This window comes from Geotrypetes seraphini, chromosome 8, assembly GCF_902459505.1.
Source record: "Geotrypetes seraphini chromosome 8, aGeoSer1.1, whole genome shotgun sequence".
Lineage (NCBI taxonomy): Eukaryota > Metazoa > Chordata > Amphibia > Gymnophiona > Dermophiidae > Geotrypetes > Geotrypetes seraphini.
In genome coordinates this window covers 156949099-156964025 of record NC_047091.1, presented here as the reverse complement: position 1 = coordinate 156964025, position 14927 = coordinate 156949099, and the positions used below count along the sequence as shown (strand labels likewise).

At 43.0% G+C, this 14927-nt stretch overlaps 1 protein-coding gene across 1 annotated transcript in view; it reads left to right on the top strand.

The window, feature by feature from the left end:
- The first annotated feature begins 1263 nt into the window (after window positions 1-1263).
- The window catches only part of TMEM120B (transmembrane protein 120B), a 77683-nt gene continuing 64019 nt past the window's right edge, over window positions 1264-14927 (top strand). The window contains exon 1 of the mRNA XM_033957328.1: window positions 1264-1542. Coding sequence (XP_033813219.1) covers window positions 1480-1542 — 63 coding nt within the window. The 5' untranslated portion in view covers window positions 1264-1479. The remainder of the gene's footprint in view (window positions 1543-14927) is intronic.

Here is a 14927-nt window from a genome sequence, read left to right as displayed (position 1 = left end):
GCTCACAAAGGCGCATGCGCCTTTGTCGGCACGCCGAACGGCTGCACGCCGTTGGGGAGTTCTTTTTAAGTCTCCCGAAGACTCGAGGTGATCCGAGGGAGGGGCGGAGCAGGGCTCCCATGCTCCTCTCCTCTCCTGTGTGCTAGGGCAGCTGATAAGGCTGCACCAGCGTTGGGGAGTTCTTTTAAGTCTCCCAAAGACTTGAGAATACCTGTATGTAAACCACTTTGAATGTGGTTGTGTAAGTACAAAAATAGAGTATACAAGCCCCTATACCTTATTTGGTAGGGATAGGTATGCCATTAGACACCAGGAATTATTTTTTAATGGGGAGGATGTGTGTGGTCAGGTTGTGGGTACACCCTAGACACCAGGGATTATTGCAATAAAGTTGTGGAGAAGGGATGCCCTAGTCACTGATAATTATTTTTATTAAGTGTGGAAGAGGGCAAGAGGTTGAGTCAGCAGGGAGGAATGTTCTCCCCATAGACCGCAAAGAAAGTTGTTTAGGTGTAGGGGGGAGTGCATATATGTGGTTGCTTATAGCCCCTGGCCATGGTGAAAAAAAAAATTCTAGAGGTAACTGCAAGCTTCAGGCCGCTATTTAGCTCACAGCTCAAAGTTTATCTAATATACCGCATATAAAAACAAAGCTGTCTGTTTCACCAAAGAGATGTAGTAGGTATAAGCAGAGAGATTTAGGATCCACCCCGCTCCGCCCACATCTCTATCCTGCTCACAACTCCGCCCCGCTCTGCCTCCAACTTCATCAAGCCCCGCCCATAGCGGCACCTGCGTTAGCTCCCCCTTCCAGCGGCAGCAGGAGATGACGTTTTAGGAAGGCCTCTCCTGACTGAGCGGTAACCTAACCTTAATAAGAAGGGGGACTAACGCAGTAGGTGGGGGAGGGGAGGATGAAGACACCAGACGGTGATTAAAAAAAGGGGGGGAGGGTAACTGAGATGGAGCAGTGGCCAAGGAGTAATTTACATATTTGTGTGAGCAGACGAAAAGGCTTGGGTGAAGAAATGAGCCTTTAGGATGGCTTTAAAACCTCACAGATGAAGTTTACTTCCCTGCATTACTGCAGACGCACTTAATGGGCTTCATATGCTACGTATAAGGCGGAGTTAAAGACCCAGCTGACGCATTGCTCCTCCCCCCTCATCCGGGGCCATCCCCCGCAGCTCGGCCTCCTGCACGCTGTGCAACGACCCACAGAAACACAAAGCAGATCCCTCCCCCCACCCCCAACTCGCGGCGCGCGCGCGCGCGCAACAGTCCCGGCTTCCAACTCCCGCCCCCTGTTATTGTCTTCTTATAGCTGCAGTTTAGCCGGAGCCTGGCGACGTAAGCCATGCGCGTGGCTCCGACTGAGCGGCCGCAAGTTGGTGTGCTCGCGAGGTCGCTTAGTGGAAGGGAGCAAGGGCACCACGAGCGTGCAGTCCGCGTCCCCCCCCCCTGCCCCTCCGTCCCATCATGTCACTGCAGCAATGTCGGGCGGGGTGGGAAGAACTGGAGGCTGAGTTTCAGCTGCTGCAGGTAGGGGCTGGCGGTGCTCGTTTTTGTTCTCTGTGCTGCTGCTTCGTGGTGAAGGGAGGAGAGATGGGGGGCTCGCCCTCCCCAAATGGCGAGGGGGAGCCCAAGTGATCAGATAGGGGGAGCCACAAATAGATAGTAACCTATGGGTTTCCCCTATATTCCGTTATTCTGTCCTCCCTTGGTTTGCACGCCGATCGCTAGAGACAGAAGGACTGACTGACTTTTTTTTTTTTTTGGGGGGGGGGGGGAGAGAAGGCCTGTTTGTTTTGTCCCCCTGCACGGGGGTCTTCAAATCTTAGCACAGCTGCTCGTGGCACACACAGTGTAGTAGAGTGAAAGGGCGAACTGGATGGACATTTGTAATCAAATACCCTCGGAGTCAAATTTAGAGCGTGACAATGTATTTAGATCTGTTAAATAATACGTAATCCGTGGAGCATTTCCCTTTTTTCCCCGCAGGACAGAAGTCATGTAAGGTTTGCCCCACTGGCAGCAAAAATAATTGTTTCTAGTAAGTGAAATAACGGCATCTTGCATCTCTGGCCTCGGCAATAGTCTGGAAATCGGTAAGCCCTCCGGGGAAGGAAACGCCGTCTGCACCGGAATAATACAGTAACTTCGGGTTTGGGTTTAGAAAGCTCAGTAACAAAAAGCTGCGTCCAAATACTGTATAGAGAAGGAGTCAAACCAGTAATTCTGTCATGCCTCTTCTTGAAAGGACAACGTCAGGGTATAGGTGACCCAAAAACATGTGCAATAGTGATTTTTGTGTAGTATTTCTTTGATATGCTGACCAGTAAATAACGGCAGTAAACTGTGATAGTCATTTTCTCTAATGACCATTGCTTGTTTGGGTTTGTGTGTCTGTATTTGCTTGTGAGAATTTAACATTGACTGATGGTTGCCTTGTTCTATCTTTGATTAACTTTGGTTTGAATTTGCATTCTGAGCTGTAGCTATTGCTTAGAAGAGAAAAACTGAACACACTTAGGCTTGGTTTATACCCATCAGTATTAAGCTCCTTTTTTTAGGTGAATTAAATCTGTCAAAGGAAAAAGAGAACTGAAATTCTGAGCAGGGCTGTGTGAGTGGTGTGGCTGCACAAGTGCAAATACTGCTCCCAGCCACCCCACTCCTCTGGGGCTAGAACACCATTAAGCAAAACTAGATGGTTACCACTAGGGCAACAGCCAAGAGCCATACAAACTATCAGCTTGTAGAGCCATATAAGCTATCAGTCTGTATGTAGTGTCATGCACAGGGCACGTGGGAATTTCCAAATAGCCAAATTTACTTAGGTAAATGGCTTTTGAAAACTGACCTCGTTAGATAATATGCAGGGGTGCCTGGGACTCTTGAAATTAATTGATGAGGACACAAAGCTGAGAACTTGCCCAAGGCTCCTGATAACCCTGCCTTTCATTTGTGGCAAAATGGGAGAGTCGGGATGCCAGCAGGCAAGTTGCACAGGATCTACTACTGAGTCAGGAAACAGATTGAACAAGGTCTGTTATGTCACTTTTTTTGGCAGCCCAGACACAGAGAACCAAACACATCGTAGTTCAGCTGAGCATGTCTGTATTTTGGATAGGTAGGGACTAAGAGATCATTAAAAATTAAGGTTTTAAAAATGAGATTAACAATGAAACCTCAGTTGCAAAAGTCTTAAGACAGCTAGAGAATGATTAATGATTTAACTTATTCTTTCTGCAATTAATTTTCAAAAATCTGATGAAATCTGTTGCTGGTTAACATCTTGTAACAAGTCATAGTAATACATTTATACACTTTATCCCAAGTAAAACCATTCAAGCTGGAAGTCCCATCACCTGCAGCTGCAGTACTTTTTCGTGAGCAGGATACATATGTGTAAGAGATTATTCAGCCCTGGAAAGCGGACAAAGGGTGTTGGGGAAGGGGTGAGCAAACCAGGATCAAAGGCAGGCTAAATTAGATAGAAATTTTCTGCCCTCCTCTTTCCTATTGTCCTTCCTGACTTGAGGAAAATGAGGTTACTTACCTGAAACAGGGGTTCTCTGTGGACAGCAGGATGAGTCAGCCACCCAAACTTTTCAAAAGCCTAGTCATAAACCTCCAGATTATCCACTTGCAGTATAGCATTCTTGACCCCACTCGAATAGGACATTCCCCAGATCGCATCACAGCCTGGCTAACCAAACTCGTAAACAATCTACTACAGCACAGCCAACTACTTCCTCAAATGAGTCGCATAGGTCTCCTATAGCCAAGGCTCAAAATGCAGAGCTCTCAAATCCTTGAAATTATGGGCCCATTCTGGCATACTAACAAAGCTCCTAGAAGCCTACGTCTGCAAACAGCTCACAATTTATATTAAAATATCCTGTCTCCATTCTTCACAATTCGAGTTTCGCTCACAACATAGCACATAATTTTTTCTGTTAACCTTAATCGCTAAAATCAAACACCAAAATGGAATACCAAGCAGTCTTACTTCAGTTTGCTATATCAGCTGCCTTTGATTCAGTCAACCACCACCTGCTCTTAGCCAAACTAAATGAAATAGGCATAGGAGGTGCAGCTCTAAACTGGTTCAAAGACGTCCTACAGAATAGGAGAAACTTCAACTGGAAAGATGGAGCATTCTCCAGAAGCTGGAAATCCTGTGGAGTCCCTCAAGGGTCACTATTCTCCTCAATACTAGAAAACTATTTCATGAGTTAATTGGGACACATTAAATTCAAGAAAAGTGGAAGTAAAAAAGAAGTAGGGAACTATAGGAAGTGTGACTTCTGTGGTAAGTAAATGAATGGAAACGCTTCTTTAAAAAAATATATATATTTTTATTGAAAGTGAAAAAAGTCACAACCAGACAAAATACGAACTCGGCACAAAAAAATGCAAAAAAGTCCAAATACAAGAAATAATAATAATAATAATAACTTATATACCGCCAACAATCTTAATAGGCAACAAGATCAGCAATCCCACCAACCGAACCCAACTGGGATCCTGAAGGTACAATAGAACAAAAAGGAGCAGGTCTCTGTTCGGCTGTAGAAGCTCAAAGGACAGGAAGGTGCAATTATCAAAGCATCAAGTCCAGTGGCCTTCCACCATTTTGAAATAAGTGTCCCCAAAAACAACCACCCATATCACTTGCCACCAAACATACATCCTCATCTACTCCAAAACAGAACTCAGACACAGCAGAACCACCCCCAACCCCATGGTACCAAGGAGACTAGAGACCCAGTTGGGAACTAGTAGCTGGCTGATAAGAAGGTGTGGAATCACTCCCCCCCCCTCCAGCCACTCGGGAGGACACCAAATCCCGCAAGCTCTCCCACAGGATAACATAGTGCTGCTTAGTCAGATGTGGAGACCTGGCATAAGACCTAATCTCATACTAGGCTAACTCCCGAAGTCTACTCCTCCACTGAGTCACTGGTGGCTGGAAACGCTTCTAAAATGGAGAATAGTGATGTTTCTGGAATCCAGTGGATTACAGAACCCGAGGCAACATGGGTTCACTAGAGGCAGGGCTTGTCGGACAAATCTGATCAATTTCCTTGACTGGGTGACCAGAGAATTGTTTAGAGGGAGTGTGTTACATGTGGTTTTATTTAAATTTTAGCAAAGCCTTTGACAGTTTTCCACACAGGTGCCTAATAAATAAACTGAGTGTCTCGGGATGGGCCACAAAGTAATTGACTGGGTCAAGAACTGGTTGAGTGGAAGATGACAGAGGATAGTGGTCAGTGGAGATTGCTCTGAGGAAAGAGATGTTACCAGTGGTGTGCCTCAAGGTTTGGTTCTTGGGCTTGTTCCTTTTAACATTTTTGTAAGCGATATTTCTGAAGGGCTCTCTGGTAAGATTTGCCTCTCTGCGGATAATACCAAAATTTGCAAAACAGCAGATACCCCTGATTATGTTAATAACATGAGAAAGGACCTAGCAAAGCTTGAAGAATGGTCTGAAATTGGCAATTAAATTTTAATGCTAAGAAATGCAAGGTCATGCTTTTGGGCTGCAAAAACCTGAAGGAACGGTACAGTTTAGGAGGTAAAGAACTTATGTGCACGACAGAAAAGCAGGACTTGGGTATGATTGTATGTGACGATGTTAAGGTGGCCAAACGGGTTGAAAACGTGATGGTGAAAGTTAGAAGGATGCTAGGGTGCTTAGGAAGAGGTATAGCCAGTAGGAAAAAGGAGGTATTGATGACTGGTGAGAGCTCATTTAGAATATTGTGTACAATTCTTGATACCACACCTTCAAAAAGATATAAAAAAGGATGGAGTCTGTCCAGAGGAAGGCTACTAAAATGGTGTGTGTCTTCATCATAAGGCGTATGGGGACAGATTTAAAGATTCAATATGTATACTTTAGGAGAGGAGAGATATGATAGAGACATTTAAATACCTACGTGGTGTAAATACACATAAGTCGAGTCTCTTTCATTTGAAAGGAAGCTCTGGAATGAAAGGGCATAGGATGAAGTTAGAGGTGATAGGCTCAGGTGTAATCTAAGGAAATACTTTTTGACAGAAAGTGGTAGATGTGTGGAACAGTCTCCTGGAATAAATGATGGAGACAGAGACTGTGTCTGGATTCATGAAGGTGTGGGTAGGCATGTGGGATCTCTTATAAAGGTTACTGCGGATAGGCAGACTAGATGGGCCATTTGACCTTTATCTGCCATCATGTTTCTATAAGACATATGGGGACAGACTTAAAGATCTCAATATGTATACTTTGGAGGAAAGGCAGCAGGGAGGAGATATGGTAGAGACGTTTAAAATACTTACATGGCATAGATGCATATGAAGCAAGTCTTTTATTTAAAAGGGAGCTCGAATGAGGGCATATGATGAAGTTAGGAGCTAAGGAAATGCTTTTTTACAGAAAGGGTGGTAGATGCATGGAATAGTCTCCTGGTAGAGGTGGTGGAGACAGACTGTCTGAGTTCAAGAAAGTGTGGGGCAGGTACATTGGATCTCTTAAGGTGACGAGGAGATAATGGATGATGTGGATGGGCCATTTGGCCTTTATCTGCCTTCATATTTCTATGCAACAACAAGAAAATCCTACTATCTTACGCAGATGACATCCTCCTACTCATCATGATTGAGCACAACGCACATAATGTGTCTCAACAAATATCCAGTGGCACAGACAAAATACATACCTGTGCTACACTCAATAAACCAGGGATCTCAAAGTCCCTCCATGAGGGCCGCAATCCAGTCGGGTTTTCAGGATTTCCCCAATGAATATGCATTGAAAGCAGTGCATGCACGTAGATCTCATCCATATTCATTGGGGAAATCCTGAAAACCCGACTGGATTGCGGCCCTCAAGGAGGGACTTTGAGATCCCTGCAATGAGATCCCTGCAATAAACTCAAACTAAACGCAACAAAAAACAGTCCTGTGGTTTCATAGCACCTCTCAAACAGTCCCTACAACAGTTACACTACCCATAGGAACCTCTCTAAATATAGACAAAACCTCTAAAATCCTTGGAATTAGCCATCTTTATCCTATTTTACAAACCCCAAATATCCAATCTATGGAAATAACCTATAGCATGAGACAACTTAAGACTAATCAAATCCCTTTTCCATGACCACCACGTTTGCTTACTGACAGATGCTCATGCTATCCCAACTAGACTATTGTAACTAAACTAAACCTTAGGTTTGTATACCGCGCCATCTCCACAAGCGTAGAGCTTGGCACGGTTTACAGGGTTAGGTTGAAAAGGAACTACAATGAAGGGTTATAGGAAAGGAGCTAGGAAGATAGAGGGACAGGGAACCAAAAAGCGGGAAGTGTTAGGTTTTTGAAAAGAGCCAAGTTTTCAGGTGTTCTATGCTGGCATACACAAACTACAACTGATTCAATAAGGCTAATATTCAAGTTGATAATGTTTTAATCTCGTGTTATTACAGCTGACTGCACTAGTTACTTGTTAACCCTCGTATCTCCTTTAAATCATCATGTGTAATGTTCCTTATAATAATAATAACAGTTTATATACTGCAGGACCGTGAAGTTCTATGCAGTTTACAATGATTAGAAATGTTACAGATTAGGAATGTTACAGATTAAATGGAATAAACAAAGTACAGACTTAGTTATTGATAGTTCTAATGATTATTTGTTGAGGACTGAGATTGTATAGGTTGGTTTCCTAAGTATTTCAGGAACAGATGTGTTTTTAGGCGTTTCCTGAATTCCCCATAGGTAGCGGGCACAAGCAGTTGTTCAAGGTCTTTACCCCATAGTGCTGCTTGATGTGCAAAAAGATGTTGGTGATGACTTAAATTTACAACCTCTGACCAGTGGAGAGACAAAGTTTGGATGTGAGCTTTGTTTGTGTCTGTTGGTTGTGAAAGAGAAAAGGTCTGTTATGTATTTAGGGGCTAGGCCGTAAAGTACCTTGAAGTAGAAACAACCAAATATGAATTTCACGCGTGCCTCCATCGACAGCCAGTGTAAAAGTCGATAGGAAGTTGTCATGTGATCAAACTTTTTTTCAGTCCGCAGAGTAGTCTAATCACTGCATTTTGAACTAGTTGCAATTGCCGCATATACTTCTGGGGGAGTGCCAAGTAGGCGATGTTACAATAATCTAGTTAACTCGGTATAAGGGAAAATGGGATCTCTTAGGGAGAGTAGGAGATATGGGTGCTGTGGATGAGCAGACTGGATGGGCCATTTGACCTTTATCTGCCATCATGTTTCTAGAAGCAGCATAAAATTTGTTTTACTCTTTTAGAATCTTGCCAGGTACTTGTGTCCTGGATAGGCCATTGTTGGACACAAGATACTGGGCTTAATGGATCTTTGGTCTGTCCCAGTATGGCAATGCTTTTGTTCTTATGTTCGTGTACAATGCATGATTCAGTATAAGGGATTCGGAATGATGAGCCGCCAACATTTTATTTATTTAAAAAACCAATTATATACCGCCTAAAGTCTAGAAGACAGTTTACAAAACAGCATACAAAATAATAACAATACTTGACTCTTCGACATCCTCCACTACGAACATGCTCATTTCGTTCACATAAATGCATTGTCCTATAACGAAATCTTTGAGTTTTTAAAAGTATCGCAGAAATGCTAACATCATCCAGGAAACTCAAAACTTTGCAATTGATCCTTCATCTCCCAAAGCCGTAAAATATAAGTGCATATTTAACTCACTATTAACCTACCTCGGTAACCAAGACCTGGAACAATCTTCCAATAATCATCAAAACAGAGCACAACTATCTTGCATTCTGATAACCCCCCCCCCAAAAAAAAACCAAAAACCAACTATTGAAAACCTTTCCCTTTGAGAACATATTCTCCAGAGATACTTAACAAGTTTGCTCACAGCAACCTGTATAGCATTTCTCCCTTTCCAAACATTTCAAGAACGCCCTCCTAAACTACACATAACTCATTCATTCCAAACTACAGTGAAACCTTGGAATCGGAACTTAATCAGTTCCAGAACCCCGTTTGAGTTCCAAAACAATTTTTCCCATTGAAAATAATAGAAACTGGTTTAATCCGTTTCTGGGTCCCACAAACTCAAACACTAACAGGAAATACACTGGATTTTAAGGTAAAATATTAATAAATATTCCAAAGCAGAGTTCGGATTTTGGGGCACAAACACACACATACAATGTGCAGGGCGCTTGAATTCCAAAGCAGAGTTTGGATTCCAAGACAAAAATTTCTACAAAAAAAAGGTTCGGATTCCAAGTCATTCGAGTTCTGGGGCGTTCGGATTCCGAGGTACCACTGTACTTGTCTAGAACTCCTGCCTTGTAATCCAAAATGTCACAACATACCGTAATTCTAATTGTCTACTTAATGTTCCACTCTTCTAAATGTTGTCTATACCCATTTCCTCCGATATCACATACCTTGTATTTATTGCTGTATCCAAAATGTTATGTAAAGTCGCCTCGAACCTAGTTAGGCATAGAGGCCTGAGTTCTGTAAATGGTGCCTAAATTGGCCGGCGCATAGAAAAATGGTGCCAGCCGCATCTCAATCATGCCTAGGCACTGTTTACAGAATTGCACCTAGCGGCGTCTATGTAAAAACGTAGGCTCCGGAAATGGAAGGCCAGGGTTTTAAAAGGCCTATATTTCAGGCGCCTGAGTTTTTGGAGCGTCGCACTTAGCAGCGCCCGAGTCACGCTTTGTCCATAAAAATTGCCCTCTTAGGCGTTAGGTGCATGGGCAGATCAGGGGTGTTCCTGAAATTTGTACACAGTTTTCCTGAATAAGGGAAATCTGCTCCTAATTTAGGTGTGAGAATTTATGCCAGGCTTTGGGCGCTGATCCTGGCACCAAACGCTATTCTACAAACAGCGGCCAACTCTGAGCACCATTTATAGAAGAGTGCTTAGGGCGCATTTTTATTGATGCCCAAATTTGGATGCCATTTCTGGAAGCGAGTCCTAAGTGGAAAGAGGGAGATTCTTTTTTTTTTTTTTTTTTTGGTTCATTTGTTTGTTTTTAAATAGGGGAGAGTGTGACAGTGGTTAAAGCTGCAGCCTCAGTATCCTGAGGTTGTGGGTTCAAAACCACACTGCTACTTGTGACCCCGGGAAGTCGCTTAATCCCCCCCCAATTGCCCCAGGTACATTAGATAGATTGTGAGCCCACTGCGACAGGGCAAAATGCTTAAGAATCTGAATTAATTCATGTAAATTGTTCTGAGCTCACTTGGGGAAAAGGTATAGAAAATTGAATAAATAAATACAAATGAAGAAGTGTGAGTCTTTGCCAGTGCTATTGTTTTAAGATAGCCAGAAGTGACTCAATAGGATACTAGAGTAGGCCTGCAGTGTTACCAAAAACACAATATTATTTTTTATATACCACCTATCGTTGGAGGTTGTCTAAGCCAGTGGTTCCCAACCCTGTCCTGGAGGACCACCAGGCCAATTGGGTTTTCAGGCTAGCCCTAATGAATATGCATGAGAGAGATTTGCATATAATGGAAGTGATAGGCATGCAAATCTGCTCCATGCATATTCATTATGTCTAGCCTGAAAACCCGGTTGGCCTGGTGGTCCTCCAGGACAGGGTTGGGAACCACTGGTCTAAGCCAATGGTTCTTAAACTTGTCCTGGAGGACCCCCCAGTCAGTTGGGTTTTCAAGATATCCCTAATGAATATACATTAGTACAAACAGGGCTTTTAATCACTTAAAATGGTTTCAGCTAACTCAACAATACCTGCTAACTTTAAGAAGCCTGTTGCACTTATTTTTTATTACCACATCATAAATATATTTATATTGCACTGATTTAAATAACATATTACCAAACCACACTCTCTAAACAAATCACACTACACTATTGCTTTCTTTATAAAACAGCTCAATGGGAATACCCCATTGGGCCAAAAAACCTGGACTGGAACAAAGCCTTATCACTACGAAGGTCTAGTTAAGGAGTTGGGTCATTAGCACACAGACTAAATTGGGTGGGTCAGTAGAGTGGGCAGACTTGATGGGCTACAGCCCTTTTCTGCCGTCATCTTTCTATGTTTCTATGTTTATCTGTTTCAGTTCCTTTCAAAACCACATTGTCCCGTTTTTAAAATGATCCCTCGTTCTCTTGCTGTATTTCAAATTGTTATCACAGTCTCATGTTGCTCAACCACAATGATTATAATTTATGTCGTCTGATATCACCATTGGACTCTACAATCGTGTTGCTCAGTCGGCCCAACACAGGGCTGTGTTTCGCTGGATCAGCGTCTTCAGGAGCCGCGACTGCTTCAGGTGTTCAGAGTTACTTCACCTCTGCAATAAATTTCAATTTACTAGTGTGGTTCCATCTACTTATTATCCTAATAATCTACACTTTATACATAACTATCTCAACATATATGAATGAAATTTACTTTTATCATAATTCATTTTATCATATAACAGCATTATAACAGATCACCTCTCTTCCTCCGGGGCTCGGCGTGTGAGCAAGCTCTGCCCCCCAGTAGCGGCCGGGAACACTCCTGATCTGCGGCAGCGTTAACCTAGCGAAGGCACTGCAACCACTGGCTTCGGCCATTGAGAGGAGCGTCCCCCACAGCCACCGCCGCCACCGCGAAGGGGAGGCCATGGTTAGCCCGGATGGCATGGTCGCCGAGGAGCCATGCACGATTAAAATGGCACAATACCTGTCCAAAAAGAGACAAGTTCATCAGGTTTGGCATGCAGGAGGAGGATGTGAACATCTCGGTCGAGTTCGAAAAGGAGAGACGCTGGATCTGGGGCTTCCGGTGTGTTGGCAAGGATTGGATGAAACCTGGTGAAATTTGGCGGCCTAGCAGTGAAGTCATCTCAATCTGGACTTTAATCCGACTGTTCTGATTTATATTTTCACTTTTTTTTCCAGTTTATGTTTTATTGTTAATTTCATTCATTGATTTGCCCCTTGTTTTGTTTTATTTTTAACATTTAAATTTCTCCAAAATTCTATTGCTCAACGGTTCCTCCTTTCTGCAGCTATTCCTATCTCTCTTCTTTTTTACCTTTCAAAGTCCTTAGATCAATGTAGTCTTGTTAGAATGTTTATTTTCTTATTTTTTCTTCTATTTCTATTTCTTACTTTTATTACTCAACTAATTGTTATTTTTCCAGGTACTTCAGTTAGATTGTGAGCCTTTGGGACAGTAAGGGAATTTCTAAGTACCTATTCTTTATTTATTTATCTTATTTTTATTGTATCCTTTAATGTATATTTCTCTGTAAACCTATATTACTTATAATTTTAATGCACACTATTGTCTATTTTCTGTAAACCGCTTAGAATCCTAACGGAGTTTAGCGGTATATAAGAAATAAATTACATTACAATTACATTACATTATGCGGTTCAAAACCTCCGTAGCAACTCTCTCCTCCTCCAATCTAAAGATAGACTACACCTTCCCACCATGCATTGCCTTATGTAGACTCACCTCCATTTACCTAAATTATCTACACCTGTCACTTTCCTTCTCATAACATTCCACTTCACCTCCTTGTTTAATCCTGCTGGTTCAACAGTTTTCCATGGATGGATCAGCCGCTGTTCTTTATGTAATAACACGTCGATCACATTCCCTCCCCTATTCAAATTCACACGAATCGGCACTATAAACCTGACATCACTTACTTGACCCGCCTCAACCCAGTGGCTAACCAATGGCATATCAACCTTACCAAGCCTTAGATTAATCAAGTGCTGAGCAATTCTGAGTTTAATTTTCCTTCTAGTTTGGCCCACATACCACTTGCCACAAGGGCATTTAGTGTTACAATCAGTGTAGGCTTGCAACTGAAATCGCTTGCCAGAAGAGGGTACCATCACTTGCTGCTGTTATATAAGATGAATTATGATAAGGTAAATTTCATTCATATATGTTGAGATAGTTATGTATAAGTTAAACTGTAGAGTATTAGGATATTAAGTAGATGGAACCACCCTACCGTATAGACAGAATGGTTAAGTAACCAGAAGGCAGCTGAATTCAAGAGAACTTTGCTCTTTCCACAGCCAAACCAACCACGTAACTTGCTACTCACTGGTGACGTTGCAGCTTTAACTTTAGCTTTAATTTTTAGGCAAACTTGCTTTGTATGTCTCATCAGCCTTTTGCAGAGCTGAACCAGTTAATGGCAAACTTGCTCTACAGGTTTTTGCAAACAGTTTCCATATTGGCCCTAGGGAAAATAGTAGTAGCATTTTGGAAGCTATGATGATTTTTCCCTAGATAACCAACTGTCTGGGTGCGCTTACATGTATGAACTACGGTATTAGGGCTTTTGAATGAATGAGGCCTTATCACATTACCATACCATATATATCAGTAGTCTCATGCGGCCTGTCGGGTATTATTTTGAGTCCCTCGGTATGTTTATCATAATCACAAAAGTAAAATAAAACGGTTTCTTGATCTTCTCTTTAGCTTTAAATGACAATATTATTATTACGACTTAGCCAAAAGGAAAGATTTATAAACTATAAAGAGTTTTACCTCATGCAAAATTGTCACTTCTTTAATAAGGCATTAACTATATTTTTCTAAGGCTCTCAAAGTACCTACAAATCCAAAATGTGGCCCCCACAAAGGGTTTGAGTTTGAGACCACTGATATATACCTTAGAAGAGAAGAATTGGGGGGGGGGGGGGGCAGAGATGACAGAAATGTTCTGTTGTACAATCAAAGTTTCTCTTTTGAACATGAAACCCTGAGGAGTGAGATTAAGGAGTAACATTCTTCATAGAAGGGGTGGTGGATGCATGGAACAGTTTCCAGGTAAAGGCAAAAATAGTGCCAGAATTCAGAAATATCTGGACTCGCAAAGCGCCACAATCAAACTGGAGTAAGAAGCACACTGGCTAGACTGGATGCACTGACGTAGTGAGGGTGGGGGGGGGGGCGATCTGCCTCAGGCGCGGGCTTTGTAAAGGGTGCAGGCACCCGTCCTCTCCGCCTCCTTCCCACCTCCCCTGTTACATGTGTGCGTCCCTTCCCTCATACCTCCTTTAATTTTTTTCTGCGCGAGCAGCATTACGAATTTGTTGCCCGCATCGGCGTTGCTTCTCTGGCATCGCTTCTGGATCCTGCGCCTAAGAAGTGATGTCGGAGGGATAGCCGACATGACGCGGGCAACATGTTCATGCCTGGAAAATTAAAAAGGTATGGGGGAAGGGAAAGGGGCACGCATGCAGCGGAGGGGGGGTTGTTTTGAAGAGGGTGAACATAAGAATTGCCGCTGCTGGGTCAGTCCACTCACGCGGCGGCCCTCTGGTCAAAGACCAGCGCCCTAACTGATGAGGAAGCAGCACCACCGCCCCGACCTCCACTGACTCTCACCATGCTACTGACTAGATGGCACCTTGGTAGGATAAGATGGCAGGTGGGACTGTATTTCTTCATGACTTTATCTAGCACGACCTTGTTCGCAACTGATTTCAGACCATTCTGTCAAGGGCCAGCTCAAGAAGTTGTGGCGCCGCAGACCAACTTTTGATTTGCATTCCCCCCCCACTTCCCCAGCAATGCCCCGCCCCCCAACCTTGAACCGCTCAAACTATATGTAAATCAGAAAGAAAATGGGAATGTTTCACTCGGTTTAAAAAATATATATAAAAGGAAGAAAGTTTGTCCCTTTCTCCTGGTTGGATCGTCCATGGCAGAGGGGGGTGAAGGTGGCATGGAAGGCTGGAAAGGGTTGGGGGGGGGGGAGGGTGAGACAAAAATGCCAGTGTTGTATCCACACTCTTCATGCATTCAGCGCTGTTACGTAGTCACAGTGGTGTTAAAGAGAGGATGTGCAGCAAAGTGAGGCAGTGATCACGAACAAGTGGAACCGAATTCTGTTTATTA